Consider the following 12141-nt stretch of genomic DNA (forward strand, 5'->3'; position numbering starts at 1 on the left):
TGGATATTAACTGAGGTTGCTTTTGCCTGCTTTGCAGTTGATTGCCTATGCGTCTACTGCTGATGGGTATTCAGCAGATTTACCTCTTCCACTGCCCATCAAAGTAGAGGATGAAAATGACAACCATCCTATTTTCACAGAAGCAATTTATAATTTTGAAGTTCCAGAAAGTAGTAGACTTGGTAAGAGTACTACTAAATACATTCGTATATGTTTTTTGAGGCAGATATTTTCATTCTCATGGCCAAGTTCTGCTAAGGCCATATGTTAGAAAATATTTATTCCCATCAATTCTTATCAACATATACTGTCTGGGGTATTGCAGGATTTTTTGGCATTGTCAATATGATACTAATTAACTGTGGTGACCTTACATTGTGTGGTTTATTTCATTTTCTCATTATATGGATTTATCATGTTTCGCACCTGCAAGTGATAGCCTGCAGGGTCAAATGAACAGTAAAACTGCAAAGCAAGATAGGTATTTCAATGAAGAGTTACTTAGAGGTGTTCGATGATGCTCATTGAGGATACAGTTCTTTAACCTCTTTTGCATGTTGTCTCTTTTTATAAAACTACTACTTCACTGTGATTTAGAATTCTAGTAATCCTAGAATAACTTTAGAGAAACACATGAAACTCCTCAACACTTCTCCTGTGTGGAAAGTCATACTATTCCAGTTTACTTGAGCCTGAAGAGTGGCATTGGTAATGTCTTCTGAGACTTGTAACATGCAGATTAAGTATCCACAATTCAATGGAGAGACTCGGTCATAAACGGTGACTTTGCTAACTTTCCTGTTAAGGTTTTTAGGAGTTACTTAGATCTTCACTGCATTTTTATATCTGCTTCTCCTTTTTACATTTCACTTTGACAACTTGATGGCACCAATATTAACCTCTTTACAAGTATCAAATAGAGAAATGACTGGTTTGGAGTTTAGAAAACCTGCTTTTTATGCAGGCTCTCTTATTGCTTAACCATGAGAAGTTACACAAGTCACTGAGATCTTTTATCTGTAAAAGTGTTACAGTGTAATTACACTGTTAATTACAGTGACCTATATACCCTTTTTAGATTCAGAATTCTATGACTCTGTTACATTTTTCCTTTTTCAAAGAGGGGTGATTGGTCCTAGAGTTTTTCCTTGAGGGTTCTGTTTTCTTTGGTATCATCAGGAAGGAATCAAGGTCAAACTCATCAGTGCCCCGTTAACCCCAGAGACTGAAGCACATCACATCCATAGGTTCAGATGAGGTAAGGCTGTGATGCTAAGCTGCTGAAGGCCAATAGCTCAAATGAGAACTTAGCAAAAGTAAAAAGAAACTAAAGGAAGAGTAAAAGATCATGGAAAGGAGAAGTAAAGACTGGGCTACTCAAGGTCTACCTGGTCATCTAACAATTATATTCCAAATCAGTCTTGACTGAGCTATTAATTGAAAATCCAACTTAAAAAGAATGGTGAATTTTTTATCCCTTACACTAGATATATTATTGCAGTGTATGAGAAAGTAATTGACATTATCCTCAAATGTTGCTAATTGTTTTTAGTGATTTACTATTAAACATTTTAACTGTGAGCAAAATACAAGTATATCTTGATTCTCAGCATCAAAATGTTTTGTATTATACATTGGAGGGCATCTTCAGCAAACCTATCTAAAGTTGTAATCTCTATGGCAAGAAATACAATTTTTCTACCATCATTGCTGAAATTTGCAGAGTATAGATAGATCAACATCTCTTGGGAGGTTGACCATAGCAAATAAGGGGGATTTTCTTCTCTATCATCTCTTTGAGGGCAAATATTTTTATTACTGTTTTGCTTTATTCTGATTAATGGTACTGCTCTATTCAATATTCTGTTTTGGTAAGTTCTATAATGTTCTGTATTTCATTTTATTTTGATATACATGATTGAAAGAACAACTATTGTAAAGATAACGAAACATACTCTGATATCTATTACCGTTATCCCATTAACCTGCTGCGAAGTTCTGTACCAATTTCACTACACGGTCTCAGTTGGCTTTATTTTGTCTTGCTCTGTTGTATTTTACTACTTTCAAAATAAAAAAAAAGTAAAAAAAATATACTTTGCAATTCTGGCAATTAAAAGTTCTTTTTCTTAATGCATAGGAACTACAGTGGGAGTGGTTTGTGCCACAGACAGAGATGAACCAGACACGATGCACACACGCTTGAAGTACAGCATTGTGGAGCAGACACCAAAGGCACCTGGGCTTTTCTCTGTGCATCCCAACACGGGTGTAATCACAACGGTCTCTCATTACCTGGACAGAGAGGTAACTTCTGCTTAGTAAAATCTCACCCGAGGGCTCAGTCTTCATGGCCCAATGTACTAAAATTTGGTATCTTATAGATTTAAAACTTCTTATTTTTACATAAGACATAAAACAATAAGAATTCTTGGCATTTTTCCTCTTTATTTTTTTACATTATCTCTATTTCTGTATCCCATAAAGACAGCTCAATCAGTGCCTAGAAAGGGTGAAAAAATATTTCTTATGAAAATTATTATTATTGCTGTTGAACATTATTTTATTTCATTCCTTGTGTGATTGGTTCCAGCTCAGAAAAGACTTCGATTCTCATGTAGAACAATAAATTTTGCTCGTTTGGCAAGTATATATCATACCCGATCTTTACCTAGTTATAGATATATGTAGTTTTTATCAGAAAATGATTAGTTGCCTTGCAATTGATGAATTATTAAAAATTGTAATACTATTTGGAAGATAGTAATAGCATATTGTTGTGTGTCTAGTAACTTGTGTTCTTTATGCATAATTTTATTTGGATTTTATAATTTTCTTCTTTCACCCTATATGTGCTGGGCCCAATCTAAAGAGGAGAAATGTAATAGTCAGAAAGACTAATTGATTCACTCAAATGAAATTATTCTACAGAATCTTCTAATATTTTGTCAGTTTCCCTGCCCATTTTGCCAGTCCATATTTAACTCGTAGATCTACATTAATGGAGACAGATGAATCAATTTCATACACACAGAATAGCTTCACTGGAGCACTGCATTGCTCTCCCCCAATAAGAATAATATAAATAGAAAGGTTAGCATGACTGGAAAGGTATAAAAAAAGAGATTAATGGAATTTGATGGCAAAGGAAAAAAGAAAGATGGAAGAATCTGCAAAAAAGGATCAGAAGTAGTATGGGCTTTCATTTATCAATTTTAAATTTTTATAAGACTACAGTATTTTCCTAATAAAACACGTACTAAAAATAGCAAATGGGAAAGTTTGAATGTCTTCATGTCTTTGGAGAATGCACCAAAGATATAGATTCTAGTAAAAACAATTATTTACCCCATTTGTAACAGATTAAAACTAAGTCATTTAGGATTATAAGACTTGCATGGTACATTTTTGAGGCCAAAGCCAGGTCTCTTTGCGTGGTGGAAAAAAAATACCTAATGGGACAATCATGGAAGGTGTGGTGGAGAACAGCACAAAGTAAAGAATGAACACAGAGAAGAAATAGTAGTCAATTTAGGTGAAGAAAAACACATGGTGTCAGTCTTGAGGGCCATGGGCATGGCTGGGAATGTTGATTTACAATGTGAAAGGGAGACCAAATAAAACATAGATTGAGAGATGGGATGGGGCAACAACACATGGAAAAACGAACAACAACAAAACTGCCAAAAGAATAGTACAGTTAAAAAAAAGGCAACAATGGCGATTGTTATCACAAACGAAGGACTTCATTTTACTCCACCACTGCACCATGACTTCCTCTTGCTAAATCACGCCCTTGCCTATTATTGGCCTTTACCTCTTCTTTCTGGTTCTCCTCTGTTTCTCTGATCGATCTTTTGAAAATACACTGTTAATCTTTTTTCCTCCTATGCTTGAAATGCTGTTTTTCCATCTGTTCTCAGCTTTTATCACCCTCCCTGCGAAGTCTGATTCTTGCCATAATTTCAGTTGCCATGTACATGCTGAGGACTCCCAGTTGGGCCATGATCTCTCTGCTCAGTATATTTGCTCTTTCTTTCCGTATGCTTGATACCTCTAAGTCTCTTTCTGGATAGCTTAAAATTCAACATATGAAAAACAAAACCCTTGTTTTCACCCCTCCTTGGCAACCTATGTAGTGTTTTTGCCTTCAGAAAATCCTCTAATTTTGCATTTCCTAGGTTGGTTGGCGTTATCCCTATCTACCTATATGCCTAGGGCCACTGAGGGTCACAGTCAGCTCTTCTTTGTCTCTTAACGTGAACATGGTATCTATTAAGTCCTGCTGTATTCCCACTCCCAAGTAATTTTTCTGTCATCTTTTCTCTTTATCCTCTTCGCTACTACCTCAGACATGAGCCACCTGCCTTAGACTATCGTAGGATCTCTGTAAATGGTTGTTTCAGCTCACTCCAAATTATTCTCAATTTCTTTAAGAATATTCTTTCTAAAATCAAATATATGCAAATCAAGTATATGCAAATTGGGAAATCAAACAAAAGCATGTGTACACACAAATAGAAGAGTGTGAAACTGGGGTTTCATTTATGAATCTAAGCAAGTGTCTAATATTAATTAAGCATTTACTGTGCCTTCAGGTTGTAGATAAATATACATTGATAATGAAAGTCCAAGACATGGATGGTCAATTTTTTGGCTTGATGGGGACATCAACTTGTATTATAACAGTAAAAGATTCAAATGACAATGCACCCACATTTAGACAAAATTCTGTAAGTATACAATCTCAGAATCTATCCTTGTCTATTTTTATTTATTAATCTGGATTTATGAAATGTTTATTGCAGTTTAAAATCTCTGTTTATATCATATTCAAATCTTGCTGCCTTTCTGGAGTAGCTGAGATTGAATCCAGAGCCTTGCCTCAGCCTTTTCCTCCCTTTAATTTTGAGACAAGCTTTTGTTAACTGGCTAAGTTGTCCAGGCTGAGCTCGAACTTGCAGTCCTCCTGCCTCGGTCTCCCAGAGTGCGAGGATCATAGATATGCTCCACCAGGTCTGGTTGAAACTTTTTCATTTGTTCATAGTAGTGTTTTTGTTGTCTGTGTCTCTTTAAAGGTCAGTACCAATAGAGTCTTCACTCGTGGGCAAGTTGTTTCATTTAAAAGATAACAATTAATGAGCCAGGCATGTTTGTGCATGCCTATAATTTCAACACTCTGGAGGACAGAGGCAGAAAGATCACACAGTTCAAGCGCACTGTAGACAACTTAGTGTGACTTTGCCTCAAAATAAAAAGTAAAAAAAGGACGCAACACTATTTGTGATTCATGATTTTAAAATAATTTACGTGAAAACTATAAGACAAAGTACTTTTGGAGTGAAAGAAACATTTTACTGGATTTAGAAAAGCTTTCTTTGTAAAGGCAATTATTAATGAGTTTCTTTTCATTAAGTATGAAACGTCAGTGGAGGAAAATGCATATAATGTGCAAATCTTACGAATTCCTATAGAAGATAAGGATTTAATCAACACTGCCAATTGGAGGGCCAATTTTACCATCTTAAAGGGAAATGAAAATGGATACTTCGAAATTATTACAGACCACGTAACTAATGAAGGTATTCTGCGTGTTGTGAAGGTAAGTAAGAATGAACAATAATAATAATAATAATTTAGTAACAACATATTTTCATCATCTGATGATTTAATGAATTGATTTCAGATCATGCACACTACAAGTTGAAAGAGAATGTAAAACCTATTGACTCTGTTCCCGTCTAATGCCCATCTGTGATTTTATGAGTTCCTGTTCTTCTAGTGATGCTTGCACATTGTTTTTATCCCCACAGCATTCTTACTTATATGCCTATATTTCCCTTGGCACCTTATTTCATATGGGAAGTTCTGATTCTTAGAGGTTCTTGCTTCTGCTGTTATACAGGTTATTCTCCTTATATTTTGTGTTTTTTTTTGCCCTGATTCTACTGGTACTGCTTATGTAGAAAAGATACAGTTCTTTTGAGACTACATTTTCTAGGATGTATTCTCCATTTCCTTTAATCCTTACATGATATAGTTGAGGACTCCATACTTTTCTTGTTCTCTTCAGTGTATGTACTTGGTTGTATTGGTTCCTTCTAAAGATAATTTTGAGGATGAAATGGTATTATGTCAGACAGCAGTGAATAAATTCATTCTTTGTTCTGTATACTAAATATGGTTGCATTGTTACATCCTAGGCTTCAGGCTACGAGGGAAGGATGATATTTGAGGAGGACCTTTGATTTTATATTTCTAAACCAGAACAAAAAATAATATTGTCCTGTGGGCAAGCATAGTGTTCATTCATGGAATAAAAGAGAATTATCTGTCAGTGATAATATAGTGGCATCTTTGGTACCTCGGCCTATTTGTGATTTCCCCTTTTGTAAAGTTTTCAGAGATTAAAAGTGAGGCTTTTCACATTCCATTCAGATGTTTATAGTTAAATATAGAAATCTCTGTATCAAATGTCTATCTATTTCAGTATCCTATAATGTGACCTGCTTGAATTGTACACTAAATACTAGCTACGAAGGAGAAAAGAAGAGGAGGAGGAGGGGAAGGGAAAGGAGAAAAGGGACTTGGGGGAAGTCAGAGGGAAGGCGAGGCAGAGCTTTATTACTGAGAGTTAGAGGAAAGGGAATAGTACTGATTATAGTCTGTCTTTATTGGTCCACTCTCCATTCCAGCTCTCCACAAAATCAAGCCCAAGGGAAGGACCTCAGTGTAGCAGATATTTAGGAGAGTAGATACAAGAGGCCAGAGTAAAAATTGGGAAGTAAGACAAAAAAGGATGAAAAGCCAACCATGTGTGACATATTGGTTGTTCAGTTATTGCAGGGGCCATGTAGCATTATCTCTTCAAAGATAGACACTTCGGGTATTTATCTGTCAATTTCCGTTCTTGATACTCGCGCTGCGTTGCTCTGTCTCTCCTGCACTCCTGAACTGGCAATGCCTGCTGTCCATCAAATGACCTCTGTAGCTTCAGAAAAAACCCTGAACCTGAAGAGCTGAATCTTTGGATAACAATTAGCATATGGTTTCCTGCTTTCTGTCTGGTTTAGTGTATCTGATTTTATTTGTGAAAGATACAAAAATACAGAATTTTTCTCTCCAGTAAAACCTACATACATTTATTTTCACTATTTTAAAACATTGTATAGTTTCCTTATGTTTAAAATTTTGAGGCTGAAATTGTAGCTGAATGACAGAGAGCTTATCTAGTACCACATCACACACGCAGACACACAGACACACAGACACGTACACATAGATACACACACACACAGAGCACTCCTCCTGTTTTGTGGTGCTAAACTCTGTGTCTCATTTATGCTAGGTGAGAGCCCCACCACTGAGCTATAATTGTAGCCATAGTTGTCACGTCTTAGGATAAAGTATCATTATCCCCAATTTATAATGACCCCAATAATAACAACAGCAATCACCAGCCTAGGACTTAAGACTGATGGCGGTATATCATTTATCCAGAATAAAGCATATTACTACATTATTTACCCTGGAATGCAAATCTAACCTGTGGTCATAGTCAGCTATCTTTCCCTTACATCACCCCATGTCCCATTAATCACAGACAGCAGTTCATATTCAGTATCTCATGGTGTTTATTTGCTGCCTCTTATCATAGAGTTCAATTATACTTTCATGTTCATCCTGGGATATTCAATCAACATGAACGTTAATGGGGCCCGACATGATGGCCCAGGTCTATAATTCCAGCAAGCTAGTGAGATACTGTGTCAAAATAAAATAAATAGAGTTGGGGATGTAGCTTAGTTTAAAGGCTCCAGTATAATCCCAAGTACCACAAAACAACAGCAAAACACAGTAATGGCAAACATTTGTTATTTATTGAATGCCAGATATCATGTCCAATGTTTAACCTCTCTCTCGCTTGATTGTTTCAATTTCAATAGATTATTGTTTAATTTATCAATAAATGTGTTACTTATTTTTAATTTAAAGTTTACCTTAGCCACCTGTTAATGGTTTAGTTCTAGGATGTCCCTCTAAACTCTCATGCACTCAGAGACAGGATTTTTGGAAGTGGATTTTTGGATTGGAACACAGGGAGGGTGCTGTGACTGACTGTGTTAGACTACTGGTTGGAAGAGGTGAGTCACAGGGGGTGTGATGTGGAAGGCCACAGATCTCTGCCTGGCTCGTCCTTTCTCTGCTCTGCTTGATGACCACCGATGTGAACACTCTTCCTCTCCCTCAACCCCCCACCATGCCATTTCTGTCTTGGAACTGGCAACCATCAACTGAAAACATGAGCCAGGACAAATCTCTCCTTTATGTTGTGGATGTCAGGTATTCGTCCTAGTGAGGAAAAGGTAGCTGGCGAAGTTCAAAGCTATGTAGTAAAAAGTCTCACCTCCACCCTGGTCCTCAAAACACTCAGTTTTTCTGGGAAGAATCAATAAATGTTATCATTTTCTCATTTCCAAAGAATTTCATGTATATAAAAATGTGCTTAAGTAGTTTTTACCATGCTTATTTTTTTGAACAGTTATACTGTCTTCATTTAATATATCTCTAAGATTATTACATGTACATCTGCAGTATTTTACAGTATGGACCTATCATTTTTTAACCTGTACATGTCTTTGGACATTTAGACCCTATTATTAGGTTATATCTCACTCAATAGCTCGCTTTCTCTGTCTCTCTCTTTCTCTCTCTCTTTAGTACCAGGAATCAAACTCTGGACCTTGCACTTGCCAGGCAGGCATTTGTGCCATTGAGTTATATTCCTGGCCCAACATTTTATTTCTTATTTTTAATCTTATTACATAATAGATGTAAAGATTTTCTCATTTTCATAGCTATGTAGTATAATACTTATGGTATGCAGATAAAATATTCTTAATCATTTCTATATAAATGAAAATTTAGGCCATCTCAAGAAAATTTAAATTTTTTTGTAAAAATTCTAACCTGAAAAATATGCTATAATGAATAACCATGCATATGCACTATTTTACAATACACAATTTAAATGTATGACAGATTCTAGAAGGGAATTGCTTTGTCAAGAACATAACTATTTTTATGTGGTAGATTTATATTTTAATGCTATTTCCTTTTGAGTGTTTTTTGATTTATGTCTAAGGTTTACATCTATATCCACAAAGGAGATTTGTCTATTAATTTCTTCTTTTGTACCATTGCTGTTAATTTTTTTTTTTTTTTTTTTTTTTTTTTTTTTTTTGGTACCAGGGATTGAACTCATGACCTCGTGCTTGCGGGGCAGGCACTTACAGCACTGAACTAAATCCCTGATCCCTGCTGTTAAATTTTAATAGCAATTTCATGCTTGCTTCATAAAAATAATTTATTTCCACCTGGCATGGTGGTGCATGCCTATAATCCCAGCACTTGGGAGGCTGAGGCAGGAGCCTGGTTGCAAGTTCGAGACCCACTTGGGCTACAAAGTGAGCCCTAGGCCAGCCTGAACTGCACAGTGAGACCCTGTCGCAAAGAAAATATTTTTTTTATTTTCCCTTAATCTGTTCATGTTTTGAAACAGTATGCAAATACTCCAAAACCACTGAATTAAAAGATTTATTTGATCTTTATGACAGCCAGCTGAGTGAAAATGATGTAATGGGCCAAACTGATTTAGCTAATGGGTGACTTGCCCTCCTCCACTCTACACACATGTTCAGGCAGTTGCCTAACTGTCCATGACGGACATCTCTGTTCATCCAGTGGACCAACCCCACCTCCTGGCACGGAACCTGTGCTGTTCTTCCCACTTGGTACCCTTGGTTCCCTTTCCCTTCTTCCGGTAACTAGCTTATATGGATGGATAAAGCAAGGGCTTCATCGGCACAAAGGGCTCTTCTCTTATTAAACTTTAAGTTACTTCTACTTTTCAAGGCTTAATCTTACTTTTTCTAAGTCACTCATATTATATATAAGGATTTTGATAATACAGCATACATTTGCCATGCATTATCTTCCTTTCCATATTTAATGCCAAACCTTAGAAAACCTGAAGTTGTCACATCGCTTCTTTGCACAGGTCTTTGGAGGTGTCCTATTCTTTTCCTCAGAAAATATTTCTGATTTAGTAGTTAAATACTTTTAAACCTCAATATGGCATCTTGTTTTAAAATCAAATACAGAATTCACCTTTGTAACAGATAGGCTATGTACCCAACAGTGACTAGAGTCTGTCTGGTAAGAGAACAGTGCATTGTGCTGACTAAAGGAATTCTACTCTTTTGGTATCCTGCCATTCACTATCTGTCAGAATCATGGTCAGGAGAAGAGTTCACTCTGCTCCTTCTTGTATACCCTGAAGGATTAAATGATGAGTAAGCTAAATCAAGAATTGTTCCATTGTATTTCTTTTAGCTGATGAGTAAAGCTTGTAGATACTGTCTAGTTAGTTGGTGTCTCTTATTGTTGGGTCAGTTTGGTTTTTAACTAACATCACTGAGTCCTTATGTGACAGCTTGAAAGACTACTAAGAACTATGGTGTAAAAAACTTACTGTATAATTACAGTGCTGTCTCATTGTTATAAAATTGTACAGAAGATTTTCAGGGTGATAAGCAAGTGTTTATAAACCACACAGTGAGAATCCAGTGCAGAAAGTATTTGAATGTGTGTCTCTTTGATTCCAAGGATATGTTTTTAAGTACTGTGTTAAATTGCTTCACTGAGCCATGTGACCTTGGAAGGTTGGCTTCTATTGTCTGTAAGATGGGAATACTTCTGTCTCCCTCCCTAGTAGCTCTTCACGTATAATAAAAGTGAAAGTACTTGGTAAGCTATTACTTCATTTTTAAAAAGAGATACAATACTCTTGGGACTAGTGTTACACTTTTTCATAACAAATTAAATTTTCTGTAACCATAAAGTTAGATGATGGGGCCGTTAGCTGAGTCCTAAATAATCTTTTCATCTCAGTTTTTGGTCGCAGCCGTGGTGCCTATAGGCCTGAGAGAGGCCACTGTTCTTGGTCATTTGCAGCCCTCAGGTCCACCTCTCTGACGGGACACCTTCCAGGGAGTTGTAAATGGCTCAATGCAGGTATGGGGATCTCTGAGTAGTATTTTCAAGGGAATGAAACAAACATTTACCTTGAAGTGAAGAAGAATTTGCATCCATTCATCAGTCATTGGTATTTCATTTTATCAGATTTCTGATGGTTTAAGAGTTTTAATCAACTTTGGCAGTATTTACTTTAACTCTTGAAAAACCATACAAAGAAACTAAGCCTCTTATAAGTTCACCTGAATCTCACAGCTGTGTCCTCTCCACGACTGCAGTTGTACCCTGTGTTTCCATCTGGCCAACCCTTGGCCTTCCGCTCTTCATGGTTACCAACACATGTAATTGGAAATGTTCATGAGCATCAAATAAACAGATATTAATACTTGTTTCTTCTTGATGCTCCAGTTTCTGGGATAGTCATAAAAATAAAAAGGTCCAGATTCCTTTTGGTCCTTTGATTCCTTCCTGCTCCTTTGTGATAGACTTCTCCAGGTGATTCCTGTGTGTAGCCAGAGTTGAGAAGCACTAAGCCAGATACTCCTCAATGGTACCACCCACAAGAGACCTAAGTGAAGACTTCCGGGAGAACATGGCAGATAGGTAACAGCAGCTATGGGGGCTCTCTGCAACAGCCAGCTTAGATTTGAGGAATGGTGCGGTGTGGGGAGTTCTAAGCAGGTGGAAATATACCCTGCCGACCCAGGAATGAACGAAGTGGAGAGGAACTAACTGGAAATGCAATCCTGGTGCTACAACTGGAACAGCTGAAGTCTCAGTGCTGAAGCTGGAACCCGCGCTTCTGGAAACTGTGGTTTGAATTTCCTGCCGCCACTGCTGCATCTGAATTGGCACAGCAGGGATAGAGATGCGAAAGCTCTGAGAGCAGGAATTGGTGTACCGAATTGAGAGCAGAGCTGGCAGGGAGCCCTGCATTGACCTGCGGTGAGTGAGAAGAATGGGGACCCTTCCATAAACTAGGAGGCTCCAACAGAGGACATTCTGGGAACAGGCAGACTAGCCGGGACAGGTTGCTGCAGTAACTTCAGTCACATATTCCCCTCTCAAGCAGGATTGGTGGGGAGTGCTTGACCTGGGTGATGC

The 12141-nt window shown here is 37.2% G+C and overlaps 1 protein-coding gene across 3 annotated transcripts in view; it reads left to right on the top strand.

Annotated features, from left to right (window-relative positions):
• Positions 1 to 12141, top strand: part of Dsc3 (desmocollin 3) — a 49905-nt gene that overhangs the window by 18275 nt on the left and 19489 nt on the right. For all 3 annotated transcript variants that reach the window (XM_063231809.1, XM_003474018.4, XM_063231810.1), the window contains exons 6-9: positions 38 to 182; positions 2141 to 2307; positions 4599 to 4733; positions 5417 to 5602. In XM_063231809.1, the coding sequence (XP_063087879.1) occupies positions 38 to 182; positions 2141 to 2307; positions 4599 to 4733; positions 5417 to 5602 (633 nt within the window). The remainder of the gene's footprint in view (positions 1 to 37; positions 183 to 2140; positions 2308 to 4598; positions 4734 to 5416; positions 5603 to 12141) is intronic.

The sequence above is a fragment of the Cavia porcellus genome, unplaced genomic scaffold (genome assembly GCF_034190915.1).
Source record: "Cavia porcellus strain 051 isolate PalLab524CR breed Dunkin Hartley unplaced genomic scaffold, mCavPor4.1 scaffold_20, whole genome shotgun sequence".
NCBI classification, from domain to species: domain Eukaryota; kingdom Metazoa; phylum Chordata; class Mammalia; order Rodentia; family Caviidae; genus Cavia; species Cavia porcellus.